This window comes from Rattus norvegicus, chromosome 18 (genome assembly GCF_021556685.1).
Source record: "Rattus norvegicus strain SHRSP/BbbUtx chromosome 18, alternate assembly SHRSP_T2T, whole genome shotgun sequence".
NCBI lineage: Eukaryota > Metazoa > Chordata > Mammalia > Rodentia > Muridae > Rattus > Rattus norvegicus.
The window spans coordinates 34,163,947-34,180,353 of NC_141551.1; the positions used below are offsets into that span (position 1 = coordinate 34,163,947).

A 16,407-nucleotide genomic window follows, 5' to 3' on the forward strand; every position below is an offset into this window, starting at 1 on the left:
ACATGTATCTCTGGTGAGAAAAAGGCCTTTGTTGAAAGCTGAGTCATTAAACTTTCAGTGTGCCAAGCAACCTCAAATAAAAGCATATTGAGGTCATTCCCATGTGGAGAAACCAATCTCAATGGGGGTGGGGGAGGAACATTTGACTGTATCAATTTTTTAAACAGACAACTGATCTGACAAATGACGATTCACGAGCTGATTTTTATTCAAAAGCTATGATTGATTCCTGACTAATTGTTTCCTTGTCTCAGTTGAGTTTCCTAATGATCCAGATGCTCATGAGGTCTACAGCTCTGAAGAAGGCTGTAGACAAATTAAGCTGCAGTACCCTCCCAATCCACTTCCTATTTGCAGGTGCTTTCCACTCCCATCTTCTTCCCATCAATGCTGAGGAGTAGGTAGAACTGCTGTCATTAGTTCCCCATTATACATGATGCTAATAAAGGAAGACATTCACTGAGCACATATTATATTCTAGGCAAGATGTTCAATGCATTATGGATAGTATTTATTGCTCACAAAAGCCCTAATGAGGTAGACATTCTACTAACATCCTATTTTATACATGAGCATAGTTCAAAAAATATTAAACAACCCTAATCACTTAACTAGAAAGAGGTATAACCAGAATGCAAAATCAGTATGGAGCCAGAAAGAATCGTTGGTTCACTGCGCTGCCTGGTTTTATGTCAACTTGATACAAGCTAAGGTCATCTGAGAGGAAAGAACCTCAACTGAGAAAATGGCTTCATAACATCAGGGCTGTGTAGGTAAACCTGTAGGACATTTTCTTAATTAGTGACTGATGTGGGAAGACTCAGCTCGTTGTGGGTGGTGCCATGCTGGGTTGGTGGTCCTGGGTTCTATAAGAAAGCAGGCTGAGTAAGCACAAAGAGCAAGCCAGTAAGCAGCATCCCTTCATGACCTCTGCATCAGCTCCTGCCTCTAGATTCCTGCTCTGCTTGAGTTCCTGTCCTGACTTCTTCAATAATGAACAGTGATATGAAGTATAAGTCAAAGGGTTTATGTCCTTTAATCCCCAAATTGCATTTGGTAAAGATGTTTCATCACAGCAACAGTAACCCTGACTAAGACATTCACTCAAAGTCACATAGTTATGAGTCAATCCTAGCCCATACTCCCAGTATCACGATTAACAACAAAAGCTCTAGACTCGGGTGCCCCAGGCTCAGAGCTAATGTTTGCTGATTCTTACCATTCCCCAACTGTGTTGTCACCTTACGAGAGTGACCAAACCACTGACGGCCGGCTTCATCAGCAAATTGGATGATGAACTTCTGTCTCAAACAGTTACTCTGCTGTTTCCATTTCCTAGATACTGTGAGCAGAGCAGTGATGTCCCATCTGAGGTTTGCATAACATTGTGGAAGAAGGCCAGAGAGATTGTGAGGGCCAGGAGATCAAGGAGTTTGCTGCAAAATTGTGTCTCCTTATAATATCAGAAGCTGTTTGTTTCCATGAAGTTTCACCAACATGCTATCCCAGTATAAGTTGATCTAGGATGATACCATTAGTTTTTCCAAATACCTTTGTAGGAAGATAAAAGATAACTGCATATGAACACTGATTTAAAATTCTTTCATATATATATATATATATGTGTGTGTGTGTGTGTGTGTGTATGTATATATATGTATATATATATTGAATATAGTCAATAAAGTGCTATAAATAAATGGGAACAATCAACTATAACTACAAACCACTATCCAAATCAAAGTATAAAATTAAGGTGCTGCCAAGGTAGATGGGAAAAGCCCATGAGACCTCAATCTTTCACAAGGAACTACAGCCAATTGAGTAAAGCTGGGAACAGGAGAGGCAGTGTTCCCCAGATTAGACCATAACAGTTGGTTGTCCAGTGCCAGTCAGCCCTGAAAACATACAAGTAACATTATATAAACTGAGCAGGTTGTATTTGTGTACATGCACGTGCATATATGCATGAGATAACAATTGGTAGAGGTAGAAAGCTATGAATCCGAAGGAGAGTGGAGCAAGGAGTATGAGGGTGTTTGAAGGGAGGGAGTCAGAGAGAAATGTTGTAACTGAATTATAGTCTTAAAATTTAAAAAAATTGTCAAAAAAAGTTACTATGACAGTTGCTGTTAATCGACAATTTGACAGGATCTAGAATCATCTAAGAAAGGACAGCGGATAGTGAGCATACCTGTGGGGGTCATTTTGATTATGTTAACTGATATGGCGGGGAACCTGTGAGTAGGACAATTACTTAGAAAGGAGGAGGTCCTGGACTGTGCCAATGGAGAAAGAGAGTTGAGAAAATTGGAAGTAGTCATTGTTTCTTGACCAAAACTGTGACATGAGCATCTGCTTCAAGTTTCTGCTACCGTGCCTTCTGCCATCTTCATGGACACCTTGAACTGTGAGCCAACATAAACCCTTTCTCCTTAAAATTGATTTTGTCTGTGTACCTCATTACAGAACAGGAAGAGAAACTAAGGCAACTATTTACATCACATGAGACAAGTGGTCCACACACAACCATCATTAGTAGTTGGCATAAGACATTCCATTCTCTACCCCTAAGCTCAGTTCCTTATTTGCTGACCTGTGTCACTTACAGGTGCCTCGAGCCAAGGCCTTGTGCAACTACAGAGGGAAGAATCCTGGCGACCTGAAGTTTAATAAAGGAGATGTCATCCTCCTTCAGAGACAGCTTGATGAGAACTGGTACCAGGGGGAGATCAATGGGGTCAGTGGGTTCTTCCCAGCCAGCTCTGTGGAAGTCATCAAGCAGCTGCCCCAGCCACCCCCTCTCTGCAGAGCCCTCTACAACTTTGACCTTCGAGATAAGGATAAGAGTGAGAACCAGGATTGCCTGACCTTCCTCAAGGTAAGAGTCACAGAGCGCATACAGGCTCTGGCAGAACCCAGAGTCCATTGTGTAATACTGAGTTTTAAGAGTACACGTTACATCTGAATGTGTATGTGTGTGTGCACAAATATATGTATATAATTTCAACTACATAGACACTATCTCAATGTTCTATTGCTGTGAAGAGATACTGAGACCATGGCAATGCTTACAAAAGAAGGCATTTAATTGGGACTTCAGCTGTGTTTTCAGAGGCTCTTCAAGTCCTCTCATAGAAACCTAAGTTGGGGTAACTTTATTCTTTCCTTCTACGACAGGTTAGCATGTGAGCACATGAAGTGGTTATAATTCCTCAGTAAGAGTCTTTTGCAAAGTGTTTGCGTTTTACTATTATGAGAAATGAGATTTCACCTCAGATTCACTCTAACTGAATCATCTCACTGCCCCGCGTATTCTGAAATGACAATCATCTTTATTTTCTTGGTTCCTCAGAGCACTCTTGGCAAGGTCATTCTGTGAGCTAAACTACGAACTTCACACTTAGATGACAGTTATAGAAAGTACAATGTCATGAGCATTTACCAAGTATCAACTGTTTAGCACACATTAGACACTGAGTTCCAAGGAAGACATAGCAAGGAACATCATCTGCTTTGCAAACAGGGACAGTTGTGTCATACTCTTGTTCATTCTGTAAATCCATTACTTGACAATTTCTTTTAAACATATCTTTAATCTATTTTCATTTTATATAGATGAGTGTTTTGCCTGTGTGCATGTATGTATACCATATGTGTGCCTGTATCTATGGAAACCAGAAGAAGGCATTGTCTCTCTATAACTTGATTTACAGCAGCCACCGTGTGGGTGCTGGAATCAAACCCAGGTCCACTGCAAGAGCCACATGCTCTTGACCACTGAGTCATCACTCCAGTCCCCCAACTGATGATTCAGTTACTTGGAATAGTAATGGAGAGATATCCCTCCTTCGATTGAGCTGGGAATCTAATAGTAATAGACACATGCACACAATGGGAAGTTATGATGACAGATCAGAGAATTTTGTCTATTATGTCACTGTGAAAGACTGAAGCTTTGTTAGAAAAATCTAAACTCAGACAGTCCTAAATCCAGTATGTTCAAAGTCAACCAAAGATCTTCCCTCTGGTGACATGTATTTGTATCTGTAATTTCAGCATTTGGGATACTGAGGCAGGATTACTGAAGCCAGCCTGGGCTCCAGAGACAATCAAAAAGACAGTGTGGAGGCTAGGGAAATGTCTCAAAAGAAAAAAGTACTTGCTGCCAAACCTGATGGCTTGAGTTCAATCCACAAACCACAGGGTTCAAAGAGAGAAAGAACTCTCACAAGTTGCCCTCTGACCTCCACACACACCATGGTACATATCACACACATGGGTGGGAAAGGAACAGAAAGTGTTGCTATTGAGGTATTAAGTATGACATCATTTGTAGGAAGTGGGAAAGTAGACAAAATAAGTCGACAATATCAGAGGTCAGAGGTCATGATGCTTGAGTGTGGGAAGAGGCACAAAGGAGATGTAGAGTTTTATATTTGGGTGGGGGTTTATGGCTATGGCTGATTGTTCCAGCTTATTTCCAAGATTTATGAACTTTATTGAATGCATATATGTATGTCTTGAAAAGGATTTTAGTCAATATTTATATGTATATATCTTTTATCTTACTACAAAAGCATCTAGAAAAATAGTCAACCACACTATTAGCAGACAGCATGGGTAGAAACCACATGTTTTTCTTGTCAACATTTAAAATGTTTCTGCAACTTTATATATAATCTTTTGTAGGTAGACACTTTTAAGTGAAAGTTGCTTTATTTTTGATATATTAAAACTGAGTTGGTTCTGGAAAGTCTTCAAAATTCGAATGAACACCATTCCACTTCACCAAGCAAGCTATATCACCTATGGTTTCCCTCTTGACTTCTCCATGTAATTAATTTAAATGAAAGCCACAGGGGCTGGAGAGAGGGCTCAGTGGTTAGGAGCACTTACTGTTCTTCCAGAGATCCTGAGTTCAAATCCCAGCAACCACATGGTGGCTCACAACCATCCGTAATGAGATCTGATGCCCTCTTCGGTGTGTCTGAAGACAACAACAGTGTACTTTTACATAATAATTAAATGTTTTAAAAAAAAGAAAGAAAGAAAAGAAAACCACAGACTCTGCTAGTGATTGGAGTACTCTGGTTTTTCCTATCAAATTCCATTGATCCTCAAATCACTTCCATTCCTCTTGAAAATCTTGGTGACCCAAGCACTACCCTTTATGATGCCAGAAATATTTCCCACACAACCTACTCAAGAGCTCACCCTTCGCTCCTTGCTTCAAACTGATCTCCAAGGAAGGTTTTATAACCTGAAAATGGAGGGGAGAGCTGATGTGAGGCCTTCTCTTTCAGGATGATGTCATCACAGTGATCAGCCGAGTAGACGAGAACTGGGCAGAAGGAAAACTCGGAGATAAAGTAGGCATCTTCCCCATCTTGTTTGTAGAGGTACGTGACTCTCCCGTCTGAACTTGCTCAAAAGGGTGTGTATGCCAGTGAAGCCTGAGAAAAACTCTTATTTAACACGAGGCTCAAAACTCACGAGAGCCTCTAAAGAGGTTCATTCTACACAATAACTCCCAATTTTGGTGAATGTAGAGAAATGAGTCTTTTCTATTTTTTTTCTTGGAATGTAAAGTGGTGAGTTTCTCACATCAAAATGAAAATTCACCTATAAACAAAACAAAGCACAAAGTGTGCACCACTTTATGTTAACAATCACACAATTGAAGATGGGATCATAAGGAAATAGCAAAACAAACACATAAGACTGTTCATACAAAACATACAAAATGCTCACCGTAGTATTGTACATAATGGTGGAAATGTGGAAATGATCAAAATAACCAACAGTAAGCACTCACTGTGAGGGAGGGACAGAGTCTCACTGTGTAGACCAGGCTAGACTCAAACTCACAGATTCACCTGCCTCTGTCTTCTGAGTGCTAGGATTAAAGGTGTGGGTCACCATACCTGACTTACTCTTAATTAGGGGACTAGAAAAAATTATATACAACATTTAAAATGTTAAAGAATAATATTGTAGAGCACTCGATATTATGAGGAAATATATGGTTTACCATTGAATTGAAAACAAATTAAATGAGTATAGATTTCCAAATCCTCAAGAGAAATGCTGGGATCTGTTATCACAATGTGAATATACTTAACACTGCTGGATCAGGCACCTAAATCAGCCCCACTGTGCCATATGTGTTTTCTACCACAATAAAATAAAGTTGGACCAAGTTGAAAGCAGCACTACAAATGTGTGTTTGTGCATAAAGTGTGCAAGGGTCTGCAATAACATGCACCAACATATATGTACCAACATAGTGGGAATAGTGAGCACTAGAGGCTAAAATCCCAGATAGAAGCCAGAGATTGACATCGAGTGTCTTCCTCTACTGCTCTCCACAGTAGTTTCTGAGAGTCTGTCAATGAGTCTGGAGCTTGCTGTTTGATACTGGCCAACAGGATCTGCCTGCCTCCACCCCTTCCCCATCACACTGGGGTTTCAGTGCCACAGACTTGGGGAATGTGCTGCCACAGCCTTTATGCAGGATCTGGACTCCAAACACAGGTCCTCACCTTTGTATAGCAAACAGTTTGCCTACTGAGCTAATTCCTCAGCCTTACTTCTGGGGGGTGGAGGGGGAACCAACTGAAATAAACAAGCTGGGCTATCTATTTCTCTAGTGTCATTATCTAACCTCTAGTCTCTAACCTCACTAGCCATGAGCCTCACCCTAGCTCAAAGCAAGTCATTGCAAATTCAAAAGGGAGTTTTCATTGTTTAACTGCATTTACAGGGTGCTTACCACGCATAAAAGCATTAAGAGTATCAGAAAGCTATACAAGGGCAAGGTAGTGGCCCCACCCTTCAGGAGGGTGGTGGAACAGAACTGAGGCAGAATTAGGAAGAAGCCAATTCTTGCATGCATGAAAGCCAGAGCAAGTTCTGCAATAAAGGGTGTCTCCTAGGCATTGTCCAGTTTTCAAGGAGATGGGTCTGTCCTTCACTCAGCCAAAAGCAACAGCAGAGGGAAGGGTGGAGGGAGAGCCCGTGCAGAACGGCTGTGCTTTTAGTGTGTGCGCCCAAAGGTACTCTCATTCCTAGAGACTTTCTCTTCCTGGCCCACCTGCCCGGTGCTTCCTGCCTGTTCAGATTTCACTCATTTTATGAGGCTCTGCTGGGGGGCGGGGAAGGTCCGGAAAATGTCAGCAGCCAGGTGAGCATTGATTGATTTCTGTCTTCTCTGAACACGTGTTGGTCAGACTTTACAAGCTAGCTAACACAGAACAAGCTCTCCATAAAACAATAGGTTTGCCCTGTTTATATAAGGCCTTGAGATCCAATAACAATGCAGCAATTTGTAAAGCATTAAAATGAATAAATGAAAACCTATTCGAAGGTGGTTAGGAAAAATAAATAAATGAACCATTCGCTCTGACCCTGTCCGGTTCTCTCACTTACTTAATCATTCATTGGCACCTGCTCTAGCGGGCTCTTCAGTGAGTTCTAAAGATACAGGATAGATATGGGTCCCTAAGCCCGGAGGTCACAGAGTTGGGACCCTGAGTAACGAATTACAAGGATGATGGATGAGGCAGAGAGTAGGATGTGGGAACTGTTAGGGGGTTGGGATGTGCGGCTTTATCAGGGAAGTCAGCAAACCCCATTTGAGCTGACTGAGAAGCAATCGAGGTTAGGTGTGTATGAACGGAAGGAAAAGCAGCTAGGGACATATAAGTAGCACCAGAAGGACCCAGAGACGACTAGATCTGAAGCCAAGTCACCAAGCCAAAGAAGTAAATTATAGTAAATTAGGAGCCATTTTGTATTCACAGAAAACGTGAGGCAATGGAATCATATTAAACAGCCCAAGAGTCTCAGTGGCGTCACGAAGAAAATGGTGTTTCCTACCTAAAATGTATGTTCAACACAAGATGCCGGGTGGCTCTCTTCACAGACACCTGGGAACCGACACTAATAAAACCAGGCCACCATTTGGCTGCAACATCTGGAGCATGGGCCTTCCTGGTTTCTACGGGAGGGGAGAGTGGGTTATATATTCACGGTTGAGGACCTCCGAGGTTAACACTGCCCACATTCACTCACTGCTCATTGGCCTGAACCAGTCACATGGTTCAAGTCAGCAGAGGAGAGGGAACCATGTGCATTCAGGGAGGAGACTCTCTCCATCTGCTATAATAAACTTAGATCTAACGCAGAGATCCACAGAAGCCATAGAAGGTTCTTAGGAAAACAGTGATTTGATCAGGTTCGTTTTGTTTTGTTTGACATTTTTCAGTAGGTTGGTTACTAGGAATTGATTTGTTTATTCTGTTTTCAGGACTGTTTTTCCCAGGCTGGCCTGAAACTGAATGTACAGCATAGGCTAGCCTTCACCTTCTTCAGTTCCCAAATGCTCTGGTCACAGATGGGAGCGACCAGGCCCAGACTTAGGTTTCCCGGATACAGTGGGGAAAAAATTCTAAAGAGGAGAGAAAAAACGTGGCCGGACAGATGAGCAGGCTGCCGCGCCGCTCGCTTCATGGCTCAGTTAGGATAGGATGCAACGCTGACTGCTAGACTGGAAATGAGTTGACAAGTTCAGATTCTGCCTCTTATGAGAGCTGGCTTGGAAATTGCATAGGTTGGGGACACCAGAAAGCAGCCTGAAGCATCTACACTCTATGACTTGCGTGCCTAGGTCAGTGGTGGGGCCATTTGCTAAGTGGAAACAGTGAGGATGTTAGGAGACAAAGCTAACTCTCCCAGGACCTGCATTTGGTACCTAAGCGAGCACAGGAAGGGGGAGAGTTTGGCCTGGTCTACTGCAGAATTTTGAGATGCTTCTTCATAGCTCTGGGGTGAGGGGCTTAGCATTAATTTTATCAGCCGTTTCTGAGAACTTTTTTTTCTCAAAACTTCTGTATTTAATGATTATCCATTTGGATAATCTCACTACAAATTTACCTCTAAAATTAGTAAGTATGAGATCCCTCAAAATTATCATTAAACTGGCCATTGTTTTACTTGTTCTAATTGCTAGGAGGGGGAGAAGAAGATAATCGAGTGGTTTGTCTAATTGGGAACCTACTTTTCAAATGTTACTTCAAATCTAAATTGAGTTTTTAAAGCAGTACTTAAAGTTTTGACTCCAGTAATTTCATTAAGACCGGCATGTGCTAAGAACTCAAGTTGTATTGGCAGTGCCATGCAGAGCAGTTGAAAGGAAGGCTTTTTTTAAAAAGGATAACATGGAATTTTTGTGCATAATTAAGGCTCTTTTTTTCCTGTTACTGCATCATTTGATTTATTGAACTGCACCTGCACGAAGTTGTGGTAAAACAAAAGCTGAGCTTCTGCCCACTTTTGTCTGGACTTCTCCAGAGGGCAGCCTCAGTCTGTAAGCCTGATCCAGCCCGAGGAACTTAAAGGATGTTGTTTCAAATGAGTCCCGCAGTCCTTCCCCTGCGGAACTATCAATCACACCAGTGGAGGACAGGGCAGAAGCAGTCCCACCAGGCCCTTTGTTTGGTGTTACTGATAAAAACAAATAAATTTAAAAGGTGATGGTGGTGCCCATCTGGAGCCAGAACAGGCAGGACAAATACAAAAGAATTAACGTTTGTTATTACAGCCGCAGAGGGCAGTAAGGAACATCACTCAATCCATATGAAAGGCATCAGTTGACCTCTTCCTGTGCAAGCCATGCAGGGGCAGGTGCTGTGGGGCCTTGCAAGGCCTTGTCCTTGATCCAGGCTACCATTAGAGAGTGTGAGAACAGGATCAATATCTTGCTAATTGGTATCACTTCTCGCCATCACGTCTGGGTAACATTAATAATGAGGTTTTCATGTATATGGAGCAATATCTGTTTGCTTTCTTATATCTCCAGATCTCTGTTTTGACAAACATATATAACTATGTAAGCATACTACAGTTGATATATAGAAAAGTTCCAGTGTGTACCCCCCAAATCCCTCATTCGGCACCCCTCCATTGTCTGTTCCTTCTCAGACTCTCAATACCTAGTAACCAGTGATCTATTTTCTGCTCCCACGGCTTTCTTTTTCTAGTGTTCTATAAATGGAACCCACAGAACACAGCTTCCTTTGTGTTGCTTAGCACATCTGAGATTCATCTATGTCCGGAGCTCACTTTTTCATTAGCGTCCCGAAGCACAGTTAATCCAAAGATGGCATTTTCAACATTTAAAGGACATTGGCACCTGGGAGGACAGTTCATCTGTAAAGTCTTACCATGCAATTGTGAAGACCTGAGTTCAAATCCCAGAACCCAAGTTTGTTTTGTTTTGTTTTGTTTTTTTCAAAAAATAAAGCTAATTATCATCCTAGCACTGGGGAGGTAGGGACAGTGGTCATCCAGTCCACCTCACTGGCCAACTCTAGGCCACTGAGAAACCCCTGCCTAAAATCCAAGATGGGCAGCTCCTAAGGAACAACAGTCAAGGGTGACCTCTGACCTCCACATACACATACACATACACATATGCAAACCATCAATCGGTAGTAAATAACATCGGGGTTGTTTCCTCCGATTGGCAACTCTGAATACAACTGTGGTTTGAGCATACATTTTTCTCTCTTCGAGAAGTGGGATGGCTGGATCCGATGCTAAGTATGTGTTTAGCTATGAGAAACTGCCAAACGGTAACATGAGCTTTAAAAAGCATAAATCAGACAGTGTCACTCCTCTTCCTGGATCCTGCCAGGAGCTTCCTGTTACACTAAAAATAAGCCAAAGCCGCCTGAATCCTTGTGCAATCAGCTCCCGCCAAGCCTCTGCCTCTTCCAGTCCCCTCACCTGCTCCTTTCCGTCCTTCCCCATGCCTCTTTCTGCCTGGCCTGTTCACATCCTCATTTCCACACAACCAGCTCTTTCTTGTCACTTGCCTCACCTTCTTGAAGGCTCTTCCTTGATCCTCCCCCAACCAATTTAAAGTAGCCACTTTCCCTGGATGCTCTCGCTCTTAGACTGAAAGATCATTATCATCTGATAGCTTCTCGTTCATTAGTTTACAATGGGCTCTGTCACTTGTGCTCTTCTGCTAGGCCTCGGTTTCCTAATCTTTGAATTGGGCTTTTTTTTTTTAAGTGCACTTGGTGAGATCCAGGCCAGTGAGCGACCCTACCTGAAGATACAAGGGGGATTTCTCCTTAGGAATGACAGCGGAATTTGACCTCTGCCCTTTATACATATGTGCACATATGTGTGTGCACACACATGCAGATATGTGGAAAGTCACACACAAATACGAACATAATAACACTAACCTCCTACTCAATGAGTTTTGTACAATATGGAGAGCATTTTCAGACGAGAATCACCTCTCCTTCAAAGTTTTCTGTCTTAGCTATTTTAAACCTCTGCACATTGTCATTTTAAAAGTTCCTAAATGGGAAAAGTCTTTTTTTTTTACCTCTCTAGTTAAATTTCTAAATTAGAATGAGACGTGTGGCTTTGGAGAGCCACTGGTGACTATTATGATAGGAATTTAACTAATCATCCTGAGACTGCAGCGTTAATTCATAGGAACCCTCATTGTTTTCGACTGATTTCACATTTCCGAAGGCTGTGATTCCCCGGGGGCTTTAATGGAGCGGTGGCGAAGGCTACAGTGACACAGCACTGGGCTGGCTGGCACCACATCAGACATGGCATTTGTTCCCTTTCCAGAAATTGTGCTAGCCAGTTGTTAAACCATTGGTTTATCGATAACTCTACACGCCAGGGTTTTTCCATCCTTTCCTGGTTTTTGTTTTTTCCTAGCTAATTAACCAGAATAACTATTTTAGAGACAAAGAACAGGAGAGGGAAGTGAAGAGATGGCAGTATTCAAAATAGGAGAAGCAGGATTAGCAAGAAGGATGTCATCAAGGTCCTAAATGTGTGTCTACTCTGTCTCAAACACTGAAATGTAGGGACGGACTTCAAATGGATAAAAGATGTAGCTTGTTATTATACGGACCAAAGGATGGCCTACCAAGCCAGGGACTGAGACGGTAATGTCAGCTGCCACCGAGCAGGACACTTAGCTATTGTACTATGCCAGAGAGAATAACTCTCATCTCTCCTCTTATCTTTGCAGCCAAACCTCTCTGCAAGACACCTCCTAGAGAAGAGCAAAGGGCATCAGTTATCACGCACAAAACATCTGTCCCTGATGTCCTCACCATCTAGAGGCAAAGCAACCAACACATCCACTCTCCGCAAGAGCCCAGGGTCCAGGAGGAAAGGATCCGGGCAGTTCGCCATGACTACAGCTTTGAATACACTCAACCGCATGGTCCATTCTCCTGAAGGTCACCAGATGGTGGAAATCAGCACCCCAGTGCTCATCAGCTCTACCAGTCCCTCTATGCTCACCCAGCATGGGGACAGGGCCGATTTCCCTGCCAGCTCTGCAGGACAGGTAGGGAATGAATCCGTGGGCACCGGGGTGCTAGGCAAGAAAGCTTCACCATGTCCCAAGCACTGTTGGATGCTGAGTACCTGGCAGGCGCTCAGAATGCATGAATATTACCTGGGGTCGTGTGTACTGTCTAGCAAATGTTTGTGGTCTCGTTTTATCGTTAAGCACCTTGCAAGTTGCGTGTGATTATGATTAATTCCTAAGTTACAGATTAAGAAAACAGAGAGTTCAAAGGGTTAAACAACTTGCCCACGTGCCCAGATACATTTCCCTTTTCTGTCCTGTGGTATTCATGGCTGCCTGTTCATCAGGAAACTTTCCTCTAAGGAGATGTTGGCAGCCATTTTCTAGACCAGGTTTTGGGACTGTACACCGCGTCTTCTGCAATAGCCTGGGCATCGCACAGGAGGAAAGTAAATAGGACCTGTGGGTTAGCAGGCGTTTCTCAGGATGATGATATAATTTGTGGGTCCAATGCCCATTTCTAAATTTTTCAGCCAACGATAAGAGGACAGATGAGAGTTACTCTCTCTGACATAGTACAACAGCTAAGTCTCATTCGTCCTTTGATTTAATGCAAGCCCCCTTACTCAGAAAGCGATTAAAAATTTCAAGATGGCAGCAGCAAGCACATTAAATCAAGTGATGGCCCTGCGTGACTACACAAGTCACACACCCATGGAGTCAGTCTGGGTGCTTTCACAGTGGGCACCTAATGAGGTAATGGGCGTAAAGCACTTGCTGTAAGGTTGTCTGCGCATGTTAAGCTCCCAGTCAGCACTGGCTCTCCGTACTACATTTTATTATTAGCCCTCCTCACTGAGATGCTGAGAAGAGATAAGCCAAGGGGAGTTGTAGCTATCCAGAAGCTGAAGCATTTCTGACAGCATGTGGCTATTTAGGCTGAAGGGCACTTTAAAAGATAAAGGAGTAGAAGGATGAGGCAAGGTAATTAAGGAGGATGCCGTGTTGGGTGCTCAGCTAAAAAACACTCTTTGGAACCAACCACGCAGGTGGCAACTTGAAAGGACAAACTTCAACTTGTGCTGATGTCTTCCTTTCCTTAGAAGAAGCTGCAAATCTTGTTTTTAAACATGAATTTCTACCTCGGGATTAAATGGCTTAATTGGACTTTAATCCCTTTATAACAAGACACGGAAGGAGAAAGTCAAGGGCTCCTCAAAGACTGGTCTGCAAGGAAAACAATCACCTCCATTAACACTCTATCTTATAGTACTGTCTTGGTTGCTAAGAGGGCAGCCTCTCATGTAACTGTACCCCCCACCTACACAACACATACACACACACACACACACACACACACACACACACACACAAACCTCTCTCTCTCTCTCTCTCTCTCTCTCTCTCTCTCTCTCTCTCTCTCTCTCTCTCTCTCTCTCTCCTATACTCTCTCCAAATATACTCTTCTGACATTGAAAAAATTTCTGGCATGCATTCTAAACACATTTTATGAACATATACATGCTTTCTATCGAGTTGTTCTACACACATACACAAACACACGAACACTCTAAAACAGGAACCTGATGACTCACATGAAGCCAAAAAGTGAGAAGTTTCTAAAGGACTCTTTATATAGAGGCCTGGGTATGTAAAGTGCTGCCCACATGCTGTAAAAATAAGCAGGCGAGCTCAGCCATGAGTCGGCTTTTCAAAAGATGTATCCAAGAGACACGTTCCCTGTGCCTTTGAAATTCTTATTCCTGGACCTTTACCTCATCTGCTGAGAGGATGAGTCAGACTGGGAGAAGACCACTAGTACTCAAAACAAATCTTATTCCTTCTAAGCACAAAGGATGATCATTCCAAACCACAGCAATCACTGGGCAATAGTGACAGCCTTCATCAATGCAATGGTGGTAAACAGTGAATATTTCCGTATAGATGGCACAGGTACTGTTAAAACATACCCAGAAGCTCCACATACAATCTTTACCTAAATATAAGCAGGGCATCGGACTCTCTCTCTCTCTCCTTCTCCCTCCCCCCCTCTCCTTCTCTCCCTCTGCCTCCCTCTCCCCCTCTCTCTCTCTCCCTCTCCCTCTCCTGTTTCCTTTTCCTCTAACATCATTGAGAGCCTCATTTAGAGCCTGGGTTGGGTCTAGCCCACTAACTTCTCCCTTCCTTCACACAATACTTATACCCAAGTAGGAATCCAAAAAAAATCAAATCAAATAATCAATGTTTTTTTTTTTACTTAAGTATCTGGGCAGGTGGTAACACACATAGAGAAACCTGAAAGGGAAAACAAATCTTTGTACACCTCACAGATCACTGTACTCAACTAACAAATATCCAGAGTGAGCAGTATGTACTAGTAATCATATTGAGTGAAGTCCTGCTCCAAAAACAAGGCAGTAATAGTGTAAAATATTTTGAGGGGTTTTGTTTTGTTTTGTTTTTGTTTTTGTTGTTGTTGTTGTTGTTGTTGTTGTTGTTTTCCGGAGCTGGGGACCTAACCCAGGGCCTTGAGCTTGCTAGGCAAGTGCTCTACCACTGAGCTAAATCCCCAACCCTCTAAAATATTTTGAAACCAATATGAGACAGATGGATAAATAAATGATAGAGGCATAAACTAATGGGATAGGTAGGTAGGTAGGTAGGTAGGTAGATAGATAGATAGATAGATAGATAGATAGATAGATAGATAGATAGATAGATAGAGTCATATTAGATGAATAGACACATAGATGGATAAACAGACAGTGATAGATATAGACTGACAGATACATGATAGACTCTGATAGGACAGGTCCAGTCTCCAAAGCCCTGCCTCTCCACCCTACAAATATGGTAGAACCTTTGTGGGAGAGTTATAAACTCCTTACATTAAGGTAATTAGGGACCCAGATAAAAAAATGCTTTGGCCAAGTTCACATTGTTAGTAGAGTCTGCCTTGACCTTTAGTCTAGTGCTAAAACATAAGATTGGCGTTTCACTGTGCAATCAGCAAAGACGGCCTGAGCATCACCGTAAGCCAGTGTAGTTTGCCTTAAGTTTGCATCCTCTCTGGTTGTCTTCATTGGTCTTTTTTGACCACAAGGCTTTCCACTGCTCTTCCCTATATACCTCCCAGGGGGAAAACAGAAACAAAACAAAATGCCCTGTCTCTTCTCCACCTACAGGCTTTCATTTACTGTCACTTTGTTCCTTACAAACTACCAGCAGTGTCCAAGTATTCATGGTGCATGTTGCTAAGGCTATCAAGAATAAGATGTTATCAAGAAATGTCACAGTCTAGCAGAGATTCAAAACTCAATGCTAACAGTGGTAGAGACTGGACTCCCTAAAGTAAGGTGAGATCCCTGATGGTCCCCACACTGCCTTAGGTGGCATAAGGAACGAGAAATTATTAATACAAAAGAAAAGACTGAAAAATACACCCCAGTTTTCTGCAGGGTGCTCCAGAATTATTCCACGCCGTGTTCATAGGGTATTCTGTGGGGTGGTTTTAGGATAACAAGGTCTCAGCACTGTTCCCTCTGTCCGTAACTCCTCTCGAGCACTGGTTACTCTCTCTAAGGAAAAGAGAGAAGAGCCTCAGATCCTATAGGAAGTTACTGCCTCACTTCTAAGTTGAAAAACACCTGGTTTCTATTATGTCATGTGGTAGCAACTCTCTAAATCTTACAAGTGATATTAATTGTATGTTCACAGAAGGAAAGGCGTACAAATGTTTGGACACTTGATTTAAATTTAAATTTTGCATATTTATAGAACAATAAGTTGATGAGTGTACATATGTTACATAGACACAGAAAAATACCTATGAAGATATGATTCAGTACAGATCATGCTGATCCCAAGTGAACATATGTGTAGACAGAACATGCATGCACCGCTTTGGACACAGATGGGAAGATAATCATTGTGTTTTAACCTTCTGCCTGGCAGAAAGATATATGAAGTTTTTTGAGAGAAAATCTCACCATATAGTCTCTGAACTCACCATGTAAATCAAACTGGCTTTGAACTCACAGAGA

At 42.4% G+C, this 16,407-nt stretch overlaps 1 protein-coding gene and 1 long non-coding RNA gene across 3 annotated transcripts in view; one reads left to right on the top strand and one right to left on the bottom strand.

Annotated features, from left to right (window-relative positions):
• LOC147999758 (uncharacterized) overlaps window positions 1-16,407 on the bottom strand; it is an 88,023-nt gene that overhangs the window by 58,728 nt on the left and 12,888 nt on the right. The window lies entirely within an intron of this gene.
• Window positions 1-16,407, top strand: part of Sh3rf2 (SH3 domain containing ring finger 2) — a 101,127-nt gene that overhangs the window by 45,690 nt on the left and 39,030 nt on the right. For both annotated transcript variants that reach the window (XM_087592846.1, NM_001034187.2), the window contains 3 exons: window positions 2,612-2,881; window positions 5,307-5,402; window positions 12,077-12,400. In XM_087592846.1, coding sequence (XP_087448972.1) covers window positions 2,612-2,881; window positions 5,307-5,402; window positions 12,077-12,400 — 690 coding nt within the window. The remainder of the gene's footprint in view (window positions 1-2,611; window positions 2,882-5,306; window positions 5,403-12,076; window positions 12,401-16,407) is intronic.